At 38.5% G+C, this 12735-nt stretch overlaps 1 protein-coding gene across 1 annotated transcript in view; it reads left to right on the forward strand.

Annotated features, from left to right (window-relative positions):
* The window catches only part of TAFA4 (TAFA chemokine like family member 4), a 50210-nt gene extending 37875 nt beyond the window's left edge, over positions 1-12335 (forward strand). The window contains exons 3-4 of the mRNA XM_050904810.1: positions 2568-2723; positions 12184-12335. Of these exons, the coding sequence (XP_050760767.1) occupies positions 2568-2723; positions 12184-12335 (308 nt within the window). The remainder of the gene's footprint in view (positions 1-2567; positions 2724-12183) is intronic.
* The last annotated feature ends 400 nt before the right edge of the window (positions 12336-12735 follow it).

Raw genomic sequence — 12735 nt, forward strand, 5'->3', positions numbered from 1 at the left:
GAAAAAATGGCTTCTACTCTTATCTTGGCATCTGATATCTGGTGAATAATGACTTTAATTAAAAAGAAGACCTGGCCGCTTGGTCTTTCAGATGAGATACATGGCAAACTCAAGTATGTGACCTAAGCAGTTCCAAATTTTTGCTTTTTCTTCCCTCCCTTATAAAATCTCCTTCTCAAGAGACAGTCCAGACTGTGACTTTGCTCTCCTGAAGTCAATAGAAATTTTGTTGTTGACTCCAGGGAATGCAGAACTACCACTGTAAGCACCATAGGAAACCAACGGAAATTTTCCCTGTTTACTCCAAAGAGTTTTGACTCAGGCTGTAGATCTAATAAATAAATAAATATACTGTCTTAAATTAACAGCCTCATTTTACAAAATCTTTTCTGTCAGAACCCCTGGCCATCTGCTTGTTATCTCCAAACATTGCCATGCGAGGTGTTTTGTAGAACAATACTTTGGAATGAAGTGGCATGGCCAGTTTAGTTTCTCTATTTGTGTATTTATTTTCCATATTGACTTACTGAGAAGCTACTGTCCTACAAGCTGGTAGCTGTTTTCATTTTTTTCATGTTTATTATGATACGGGTATTAGGTACTTGCATGAAAATTCGCAGGCTGCCAATAAACTTATTGCAGTAGCTATGTAAGACGCTTTTATGCTGTCTTCAACATTTTTCCAACTTTCTGTAAAATACCTTGTGCATTTTTCTGCTGTAGCATATTTTGCTTAAAAGTACAGTGTAGCTTTTTCCTCAGAAAAAAAAACCCCAAAACATCTCTGTGTATATAATTTCTTTTTACATATTGAGTGCACAAATAGAATACTAAATTTCCTTTCCAGGATTGCATATACATAGTTTCTTGTCCTTTGAGGTTGTTGTGAATACAAATTTGGCAACAAAAGTCACGTAGCCCTTTAGCTGTGCTTGAAATACTTGTGAAACCAAAACACACACAGCAAAGGAACATTGCCAAGCCAACCTTTTAAAAAGTTATATATATATATTTGAATACTCTCCTTTTTTTGGAAAACCCCCTTAGAAGCCTAAATTGCATTGCTAACTCTTTTGAAGGTTAAGATTTCCCACTTAACCAACTCATAAATATTTCTGCCCAAAAAGTACAGCGGTCTTAATCACTCAGTAAGATTTCATCTATAAGGATGTAAGCCTGGCCATATTGCATCAGACCAAGGTGTTCCCTATCTCAAAATCCTATGTCTGGTATTAGTTAGTAACAGATACTGGGAAAAAAAAAACCCAAACCCCAAACAAAAAAAATAAAAACAAAAACCAAAACAAGGCAAGCATGGAGTGCGTAGGAAGCAGGACAATCCTCCAGGCTTGCCACTTGGAGGATTGTCTGTTTCTGAAGAGTGCTTTCTCTTTCACCTTCCTTTCTTTAGTCTGCTGTGCCTTTGATATTACCCGCACCTACACCGATAGCTGTACTGTAGTCTCTTCTTGTATAAGGAGCCTGTACTGTTTTGATGGTGAATATTTTTATTATTCTCAGCGTTGTCTCTCTGTCTCGCTCACTTATTAAAAAACTCACCCTGTTCTGTAGTGCTGTTAATTTACAAGGTGCTTTACAAACACAGATAAGAGCCATCTAAGGCTCTACTCTAAATAAGACGAGACAAATGCAAGATGAAGCACTTGAATGCCGTTCAGGAAAGTGAGGACATGGAAATGACTTATGCAAAGAGGAGAGGGGTTTTGTGAAGTGGGGTTTCTGAGAAAGGGTTTTAGGCAGGACAGACAGGAAGTTTGGCAGCAGAGAAAAATGGTCAGGTGCAAGGAGCAGTGGAGCTAAGATGTGAAGGCAGGAGCGAGGAAAGGAGAGGAAGGGAAAAACAAACTCAGAGAAATAGGGGACTGTGAATTGTGAGGGAAGGCACTTGAGAGGAAAGCAATAGGATAGAATATTTATCACGGGTTTCTTCAAAATGGTCTGGGAAGGAACTCAAGAAATCTGCATAGGGTTTTTTTTTGTTTGTTTGTTTGGGTTTTTTTGGACAAAACTTGACTATCTACGACAGCTTTTCAGCCTACCTTGTTCTTAGCCTACCTGCAATGATAGGCATAGCAAGCAGTGCTTACATGTTATGTTAGAAAGTTTCCCTACTATTTAAGATAAGTCTCCCTTGCATTAAATGTTATCCTGTCCATTGTGTCCATTTATGAGGGGAAAGAATTAAGTATAAAACCTAATGCAAGACAGGAAGCCAAAGAAAGGAGGAGTGTGCTTTGTTCTGCATGTCTTCTTGTCTAATCCATCTACTTGACTCCTCCAATCTCCTTTTCTCCCTATGGCTTTGTAAGGGCCAGGGAAGATGGACTGAAAAATTGACATGTTATGATGACCTAATCTTTATTAATAAGAATAGGATAAACTTGGGGAATAAGCCAGATCCTACAAGATGCTTTGTCCCTTCGTCTTCCTGGGATTTAAACCAGTGTTCGAGAGATTCTGTATCTTGTAGGACTGTATGAACTGGCTTTTTCTTTATGCACTGATGTTTTGTTTTACTCTCCATCGCTTATCTCTGCAATTATTAGGCCAACACCAAGTCAAGCAAGGGACATGCGAAGTTGTGGCAGTGCATCGTTGCTGCAATAAGAACCGGATTGAAGAACGATCGCAAACAGTCAAGTGTTCCTGCTTCCCAGGGCAGGTGGCTGGTACGACAAGGGCTCAGCCCTCGTGCGTGGAAGGTAAGCAGTCTCCCGCTCACTCATGGTTCATTAAGATTGTTTGAGAAGTTTAGTCTCCTTGATTGTTTGACTTCCCACTGCCTCAAAAACATAATCCTTCCTTCTGTTAATTTTGGAAACATCTCTGTGCATTGATGATAATGAGTCTGTGCATAAATCTGAGTGTAATTAATCCTCTTAATATATGTACTCGTCCATTTCATGTCTGTGCTAATAAAACTTCATAATTTTTTCACGCAAGAATTCTCCTTTAAAACTAGTCTGAAAACAGCATAAGCCAAGAAATGCAAACTTATGATGTTAACTCTTCCAGTTGTCTTTAGACTTAGTAGCTTGGCTAAAAATTCACTGGATAATAAATACCGGCCTAAGACTGGGCATGCAGATAGTGCTGGGATATCTGATTTTGAGAGCTGCTCTCTAGATGAATGTTTCACCATTTTATGTGCCTAATGGACTCTTATGCTGGACACCAGTGCTACAATGATGCCCCGTGTCTATTCAGTTTCGTGTGTTGTAACCCTATATGCATTAGAGTTTGGAGAGCAGAGCAAGCATGCTGCTGCACAGGACACAGTGTCTGAGCTAGGACACCTACCTGATGAAGGAAAAATGTGGTACAGTTGCCTTAGTCTATCACCTTCCTGGGTAGATGTTGAAATCCTCACAGAGCTCAACGTTGCCATCCCTATGCTTTTAGCAGTATAACTTATTTGAAATTAAATTGATTATATACACTAAAGCTAAAATCTTACCTTGATGGTAATGTTGACCAGGCATTCTGAGGCTATATAAAACTTGCCTCCCTGAGGTTCACTCTGCACCTCACCCCCACCATTTTCCTCTCTGGCTTACCAGCAGTTCAGAAACTGTGGGTTACCCTTCCTTTTCCACCAGCAGAGTCTATTCCCTGGAGAGGCTGCTGCTCTTGTTGTTAACTTAGTAAACAGTTACTGCAAGACAGATTTTTTTTTTTTTTTTTTTTTTTTAGAAAAAGTCTAAAAGTTACCAGATCCCTCATTTCAGTAATTCATAAGCAAGACCCTTCTGTTTTCATTTTTTCACAAAAAATTGCAACCGTTTCAAGTTAAATATAAAACAAAAGCTTCAAAATCCAATTTTTAATCTAACATTCAGAGATATTTAGTTTTAAACATAAAACTCTAAATACATGTGACATCTAATTTTTTTAACCTATTATCTGTTTTGAGAACCTCTTATTTAAGAAAGTAGTCTTTTCATGCCTTGTAATTCAGGAACACAATCAACTTTAACTGCACAATTTGTTAAGTAGTTTTCTTGTCAAATCAGAAGTACCTTCTGTATTTTTAGGTGACACATCAAACAGCAGAAATACTTTTACATACAACAGATAATAAAAGTCAGGCATTGTTTTAAACTCACTTAAGGATTGCAAAGGTGACACTGTCATTCTGTGATAGAAAGATATAAATGCACGATACCATAGAAGCTTAATTCAGTCAATGCAAATAGTTGCTGAAAGAATTTAGTAGCTGTTTTTTCTCCAAGTATAGTTGAAATTAAACACGACAAAATATTATGAATGTAAGATTTTGGTTTCTAAAGTGGAAGCCTTTGATTCCCCCTCACCCCTTAGGGTAATGCTTTAGCATGCTTCGCTTATTTTTGCAAGCATCTGGGAATACAGTGTTATTCAGTTGCTGTAGCACAGAAACTATAACTATCTTCCCCTAGCCTCAGGATTAGATGTGTTTTCTCCCACTCTATACATATCCTTCAGTAGCCTTCTACACTGTGGAAGCCAAAAACAGTTTGTGTCTTGAATTTGCATATTTCAGTCTGATACAGACATTTAATTTTCTTTTCCAGCACATTTTTACTGAATGCAGAGCTGTTTAATTTGCCTGTATTTTGCCCTGAGCTTAAAGGGAAGGACATGCCCAAAGCACAGAGTTACTTTTCTAACCAAAAGAAAAGATTTTGTAGAACAATTGGCTTGTAGTAGTCTTTTAAAGTATTTTCTTTGAACTTCAGACCTTATCCAGCAGTAGTTATTATTTACATTAGGGCAGCAATTGTCTCTGTGCTGTTGAACATGCATGGCATGCACATGGTGGTTGGTACCTGTAGTTCCTAACCTCAAATCATAGAATCATAGAATATCTCAAGTTGGAAGGGACCCATAAGGATCATGCAATCCAACTCCCTGCTCCTCGCAGGACTACCTAAAACTAAATCATATTGACTAAGAGCGTCGTCCAGATGCTCCTTGAACTCTGACAGGCTTGGTCCTGTGACCACTTCCCTGGGGAGCCTGTTCCAGTGACTGACCACCCTCAAATTACTTATGAGCTAAACTGTATCTGGACAAAATAAGAAAACAATGTAGTTGACATTCATTGAGTATGTGTCCAGAAAGCACCACCCACCTGCTGTGTCAGACTACACAATTTTTAGTCATACACAGAGAGATGCTTTTACCTGTTGGAATTCTTGGTAAAAGTAGCTTAGTGCTTAGTAGTTTTTACAGCAGGTATGATTAAGTATGTTCTATTTGGATTTAGAAAATATGTTCTGTTTGGATTTTAGCCTCTTTACACATACGCAAAAGGAAAATACCTCTGTGCAAGTCATGCTGGAAAACAATAGTAAATAGGATACAATCAGTCTCTCTTATGTCAACATTGCCTGTGAACTTTTCAGGGTTTGCATGTTTCAGTTGTTCTTGGGCAGCACCAAAAAGACCATTGGAGAAGAGTAAATAGGATTGTATTTCATGTTCTATGTGGAGTAGCAGCCTTTATAAAGCTATTGGAATGTAATTATGTTTTCCTTTCTTGACCAAAAAAATGGATGGTTCTATAATTAAATAATTACAATTAATTTTGTCAAGATCTGCATGATGATTTTCCAGAAGTCTGCTGCTTCTTGCTATTTTTAAATGAAGGTCTGATTTCTCTTTTAGTGTTAACAACGCAGGAAACAATGAGTTGATTCTAACTTTCCTTTAGGCCAGGCAAGCATATCACTGGTCATAGATTGTAGATGCTCCATGAGATATTAAGACTACTGCAAGAAATAGATTCTCACAGAATATGGAAGACTACAAAGGTCTGGAACTTTAGCAAAGTCTAGACAAACTGTACTTACCATCCTGTTCTGGACCCGAACTTGACATTTGAGCAGCTTTCTGCTATAACCTATTTGGATTCTTTTTAAAATTAAAAATTAAAAAATCAAAATAAGCCTTTCACATTTGGAATTTATACATCTGGTTTTAGTATTTTTCAGGTTTTTAATTTAGTTGGGTATTTTTCCTTAGTTTTCTCAGTCTTGCAGCATATGGGTTTCCTGACCTAGATCCCACTGGGTTTCAGTGACAGCTTGTTTGTTAATTTGGGTGGGGGTAGAGCCTAGTTCATCAAACGGAGCTCCTTGTTGATAAGTAATGGGCATTGTGCCCTTTTGTATATATAGGCCATGAAATAGGCTTATAAAGCTCATCATCATGTTTTTTAGGATACAGTCATAGGCCAGCTGGATATTTACATTTTGAAATAGGTTGACAGATGCTAAAGAATTTTACACAAGGTCAGATTTAAAGCAGCAGTTCATTGGAGCAGCATTATATGTTAAGGCTAAGCCCTGCTCAAAGAGGTAGTGAATACGTGTACCGATATTCACAGCTACCAAAATTTCAGGAAGGCCCCCTATTTGAGCCAAGTCAGAATGGATGTTTGCATAATTACATTCAGGCATACACCTACACATGGAAGTGACTTTTTTCTCATGATATGTGCTAAGGAGGAAACTAAGTACTTGTGTTACAGAAGAAATGACAGGTATCCAGGTGAGTTGCAAGGAAAAGGTGTTGAAGTAGTGCAGAAGGGAAAGTAAAAGCTAGTTAAAACTTGCAAATACATAAAGTGACAGTCTCAAGTGCCTTGACTGCTACAAATCAGTCCTTTTCCATGTTGTGCAGCAATACTGTGTTGTGGGGCCTAACTGACATTTACAGAGTGCTTTGCATTTCTACAGTGTCTTTCATCTCAGAAACTTTAAATATTGGTAGTAGGAGAAGTCGAAGTACTTCATTTAAAAAGAAGGATATGAAGGTGAAAATTAATGTTTGTTGTGGACTGAGGTCTTCCTAGCATTTTTACAAGCACAGTAAAATCATTCGTCATAGCCTAGGTGAGAGTACAGGGCAAGAACTCTTTGGGTCAGGATATTTTTTATCCTTTGCCCATGATAACACACTTGGATAATTGCATTTTGGATGCATCCAACAAGAAAGTCTGTCATTTGTATATTTGAACTTAGTTGTGCAAGTTATTGACAAGCATTGGCAAACAAAAAAAGCACATGCACACCTAATTTTCCTGCAGTTTATTTGAGCTTCCAAGTACAGGTCCATCTGATACTTTGAGAAATGTTGCTGTAAATAAATTGACACTAAACTCAGAAAAAAGCAGAGCATATGAAAGAAAGTATTTAAATATGCAGAGAGGATATACCACACAGCCTGTGTATCCTTCCTTGAGTTGTAGCTATACCACTTGATTGCAGCTATAGAAAATTTTGCTTAGCAAAGGTCAACCTGTTCTTCTGTCAATGACTAAACTACATTTAAAGTAGTCATGAGATTTTGTTTATACCCATTTTCTTTATGGAAATAAAGATCCTTGAGTAAGTGCCTCCAGCTTGTCTAACAGCTACTGCCAAGAAGATGAAACATTAATAACTTTTGTCTGTAGAGTAGCTATCTTAGCTAAGTGCGTTAAATGCCTCTAAGTAAATCATCACTAGCGAAATCATCTTCCATCCAGGCAATTCTATTAGTCCTAGAATTTATGAGGAGGAAACACTCAGATTGAAAAAAAATGTGAATGAGACTAAAGAATTGTTTAAGAATTTTCTGTAGGGCCAAAGAGCTGCAATGAAGAAAAAAGACAATTTTGGCTGAAAGCCCATCTGGGTTACAGACTGAAGGGAAGAGAGCATATAGAAACAAGAAAACAAAAAATCAATACATAAGAAATAGATAAAAGAAGAAATAGCTGAGAAGATTTCCCTCCCACTGTTTTTGAATGGATTTCAGAATACTTGAGAATTCAAAAGGATGCTAATGCTGTGTCAGTATTGAAAGAAAAACAGGAAATATCCAGTAGAATGAATAGTGTACTGAAAATTTATATGGAAGAAAGCTTAATCCAGCAGAGTAGGAAAGACATCTGTATTTGTCCAGACTAAAGACAGTATGAATTTGCTTGTTCAAGTAGAACACACAGAAATACTTAAAAAAAATAAAATATTGGCCCATAATGCGTGAAATATTGACATTATTAATGCTGAGACAAATTAGTATCACAGTTCTCCTTTTGGTAAGTAACAGAATGGGAAGGTACTTTCTAACTTATTGTTAACTAAAGAAGGTGCTAACCAACATCTACTGGGGTTAAACTTTTTTTTTTTAATTTGAATTCTGACCCTGGATAGTTTAGAGTCCTAACAAGCTGGCTAATAGATCTCTGGTCAGTTGTTGTAATTCAAAATGTATCTCAGAATACTTGGGGTATTCTAGAAGAGCACTGGTATTATGCCAATTTTGAGAGGGTAGGCAGCATGGTCTATATACTTAGGGACAACTGAGGCTGATCTCAGTCCTGTGCGAGTAACTGAGAAGCTGATATGATATCCAATTAGCAAGGAATTCCTGGAGTACAGATCACAAGAGTTTATGTGGCTTTCTGAAAAGAGATTTGCCAGACACAACAGATTTCATTTGCTGAGGAGTTTTCAAGACTAATACAGATAGTTTCTGGGTTTAATACATGTAAGCCCAGGTTTTCTAAGTTACCTCGGAAGATAATGTGTAATTTATTCAACTAAAGATCTGGTTACTAAATACATTTGAGGATTTAAGTCTTATTTTTTGTAAGCTATTTAATTTTGAACCATATGCCATTGTGTGCACTGCTCAGTGTCAGTTACCTAGCATACCTCAAAAACACATCTCTCCTCAGAGTCATCAGTAGGAAGTGGCAGTCGAATGGCACATACCTACCGGGATTTCACAGTGCTTAGCTCTACACCTGACACTCTGCAACATTTTCAGCAGTGACCTGAAAGCAAATATAGACTCTCTCATGACAAAAACATGCATGGGTTTCATCCGGTGGGGCAAAGGAGTAATTAGTGACAAGCCCAAGGCAGTCACGTGGCATAGTCCTACTCACAGGAAGTGGAACCTGTTTGAAATAACTGCGTTAATAAAGACAAATGCATTGTGGTGCGAAACTAAAGTTCAATCAGCTCAGCCTATCAAGCAGAAGATTGAAAATTTACTGGATTGCAGCATGTTTAATACCTTCACAGGGCGAAAACGATGATCGCTAACAGGTGCTGTAATGTAGGAGAAGAAAGCACAACAGAAGAGGCAGGAAGAGGAAGAAAACCAAGGCTGTGTGTTTCATGCTGAGATTGTTTAACTGTCAGAAAAAATGACAATGGGAGAAGTTTCTTTCTTCACCTGTTCCAGATTGGCTTGGAAGGCACTGTGTAGCCAAACACAACTAGGGGTACAACACAGTGAATTGTGTAAGGCAAGATGAGATGATGTATTGACACCTTTTGGCTTTACTCTCTATGAACCTACCATTTCCATGGAGTCACGTTATCTAGGGAGCGATGTCAGCAGGTGATTTATTTCTGGCAGAGTTTCTGGCTGGTTTCTGGCTGATTTCCAGCAAATCAGCTGGCTAATGTCAAACTAAAGCAGTCTCCTTTCCCTTCATGAGGGTGGTTGTGTATTAGAGTGACATAGCTGCTCTCATTTCTTAGAAAAGTCATCTGTTGAAACCTCTCCAAGAGTGCCTCAATCTGAAAAGAAGAGGAAGCCTTTACATTCTCCAGTGAGTCGCGCAGTTACAGGGACAATGATAGTTAAAGAACTCTAGCTATGAAGATGAGCCTAAGGCTCTGACGGAGAATTTTAACAGACTAATCTCAGGGGTGTGTTTGACACAAACAGCTACAGCCAGTTAGGACATATAGATCAGCAGAGTGGACATTACAACTACAAAGAAATTGGACATAAAATGGATGTAAGAATTAGTGGATTGCTACAGCAAAGAACTGGGGTTTTGCTGGAAGCTAATGGAATAAGATCTGTACTAAGTATTTCAAAGTGTTGCCATTACTCTGAGGAGAGGTTTCTGCACGGAATAGAGATCAGTCAACAGAAGGGTAGGAGTCACTTTCTATGAAGGTGTCTAAACGAGATGAATAGAAGGTGAAATATGCAGTCTATTGAAGAGCTTGTGGATCTTGTTTGAGTTACAGATTGAGTCAGCAATGTTTCCCATTCATATCTGTGCTTGTTTTAACGGAAGATGGTACTGCTGGAGATGATGGGCCAGTTTCACTATCTTTGGTTCCACATGGACCAGGAAGTTGCATGGGCACAATTGGTCAAGAATGCTGTGTGAACCAACTCCTGTGCTGCACTTCTGGCCAGTCAACGAATGCTGCTTTTTTTTTTTTTTTTTTTTTTTTTTTTTTTTTTCCAATCAGGTGTTAGGAGCAGGTTGTTGCAGGTTGTATAGATAAATAAAAACTGCCATGTTTGGTGCATTTTCTGTGGTCTCAAAACCTATTGCACCTAAACCAATATGAAAAAGGTTGGATCTCAGGAGTTATCAGAGTTACTGAGGCACAAGGGATTCTAGGTACCTGCAGGAGACAGGTGAGTGAGAGGAGGTTTTCAAGGTCTGAAGTTGAACTTATGTTTTTAGGGTAGCACTAAATATATGAAAGCATGTTCACATGTCAGAGTGCAGGCGAAGTCTCAGCATGTCACCACATCCACACTCACAACAGCACTGTGCAGAGCTGTGTAATGCAGTAGTCAGGCCTCCCAGGAGGACTCGCTAGCTTTGAAGCAGAGCTCTGAAGATACAGCTAGCTTGCTACCAGGATCTCCTGCTTGCTTAGGGACCTCTGCACATGCCCTCAGTCTTCTTGAATCTGGCCTTCTAGACTTGCTTGTGTTTACCTGAAATAAATGTGGTACAGAAATTGAAACAAATTCAGAAAGTAGCAGAGATAAAATAGATGACTGAACTGTATGGAGTGGAAATGATCCCTCACCTCCTAGGAAGTACAGTCAAGTTTCACCCATTCTGTCAACAATCAATCAGCATCAACGCAAATGATCTAAGACCCAAATGACTGGTGAAAGGAATCACGCATTTATTTTATAATTTTATGAGATTGAAAGAATAGTTTATAAAAGCCAAACTGGTGTTCCAGAAGTATATTTTTTCACAGTGCTTTTCATGTAGGCTTAGAGTGAAAGTGCAAAACAAAAGTAATTGAATGAACATTTCAGCAATATCCTGATGTCAGCTTGCCTGCTTGTCACCCTAATTTGAAGGTTGCAGAAGTACGAATCTACCTTGAAATTAAAAGGAAAAGAAGTGCTTTACAAGAAGTAGACTAAATTATTCTTGTTCTTCTCTTTTGGATGTGGTATCTTTTAAAGCATGCCATTCAATATTTTGTGCACATAGTAGCATAATGCAGACTAACTAAATCAACATTTTAAGCCATATTTTATTTTGAAATCCAATTTAGATTATGTAAGACTGTGAACTGATATATTTCATAATAACTTTCTGGGATTTGATGAATCCCATGAACAATGCAAAACTGAGAAATGCATGCAGCTGTTTGCAGCTGTTTGTGGGAAAGTATATCTGTGGTTAACAGCAGTATTATAAAGTCATGACTACATTTGTAAAAATAACAAGCGTGTTCTTATTAAAGGAAATTGGCTTAAGGGTAGAAAATTAATAAATTTGCTCAGTTAAGGTGTACTACTGTAGTCTTCCAAAACATGCAGCAAAACTGGCAGTGTAACTGCAAGTAGATTTTTAGTTAATAAGCCAATGCTTTCCAGTGGTTTCCACATTCTTATCTGCACTATTTGCTGACAGACCTCACATGCTTACATCTCTGTGCAAGTCTATTTTCTCACCCAGTGAAGGGAGAAACTGGCATTTCTTCATCCAATCTCTCATATGCATATCCGGGTTAAACAACAAGCCTTAGTTTCATTCCACGTTATAGCAGGTACTTGACTGAAGCATGTAAATGAAGGAGGCAAGTCATCTTTGTAGTCAGTGGAGACGGAAAGGCACTTCCAGAGGTCAATTCAAATGTTGGACTTAGTCTCTGGCGGTGCTTGCCTGTCTTCACTGTTTGCATATGGCATTTACCCTTCTGTGGGCTGGTGAAGTTTTTTAGCCGCATTTTTAGCTCAAACACAATCAGTGTGATTAGCTATTAAATTGTAATTGTTGGTTCTACCTTTTGAAATCAAACAATTGAACATCGTACAGACAACCTCCCTACTAAAACCAACAGTAATAAAAAAAATTTGTGTTCTGTTTCTCTTTCCTATCTCTTTTTCTAGCTTCCATTGTCCTACAGAAGTGGTGGTGTCATATGAACCCCTGTTTGGACGGAGAGGACTGTAAAGTACTACCAGACTATTCAGGTTGGTCTTGCAGCAGTGGAAATAAAGTCAAAACCACAAAGGCAAGTACAGAGATCGCCTATATTTAAAGGTGGCAGTCTGCTGGTAGCACTTGCTTATTGCGTTGCATCTGCGGGTGTGAGCACCAGTACTGGACTCCTCAATGTTTTGGAAAGCGGTGATTAATGCAATTGTTCTCAGACAGGGAAATGTTGGGTCAGAACTGCCCCTTCACTGCCAGCCTAGCTAAGTTATTGGGTGCTGGAGTCAAACTGAAGAAGGCCCTGCTTCAGTCTTTAGTGAGCAAAGAAACTGTTCTGTTGTGACCAGTGCTAGAGGGATAATCGTGTTCCAGGATCAATTCTTCAGTTTGCAGACTGAGTACATGGATCCAAGGTCTTTACCAGAGTCACCTAAAGTTAGATTCCTGTGCTACCGGAAAGCCCTTTTAGCTTTTGAAAGTAGCAGCCTGTCTTGGGAGTTGTTGAG

This window comes from Gymnogyps californianus, chromosome 13 (genome assembly GCF_018139145.2).
Source record: "Gymnogyps californianus isolate 813 chromosome 13, ASM1813914v2, whole genome shotgun sequence".
NCBI lineage: Eukaryota > Metazoa > Chordata > Aves > Accipitriformes > Cathartidae > Gymnogyps > Gymnogyps californianus.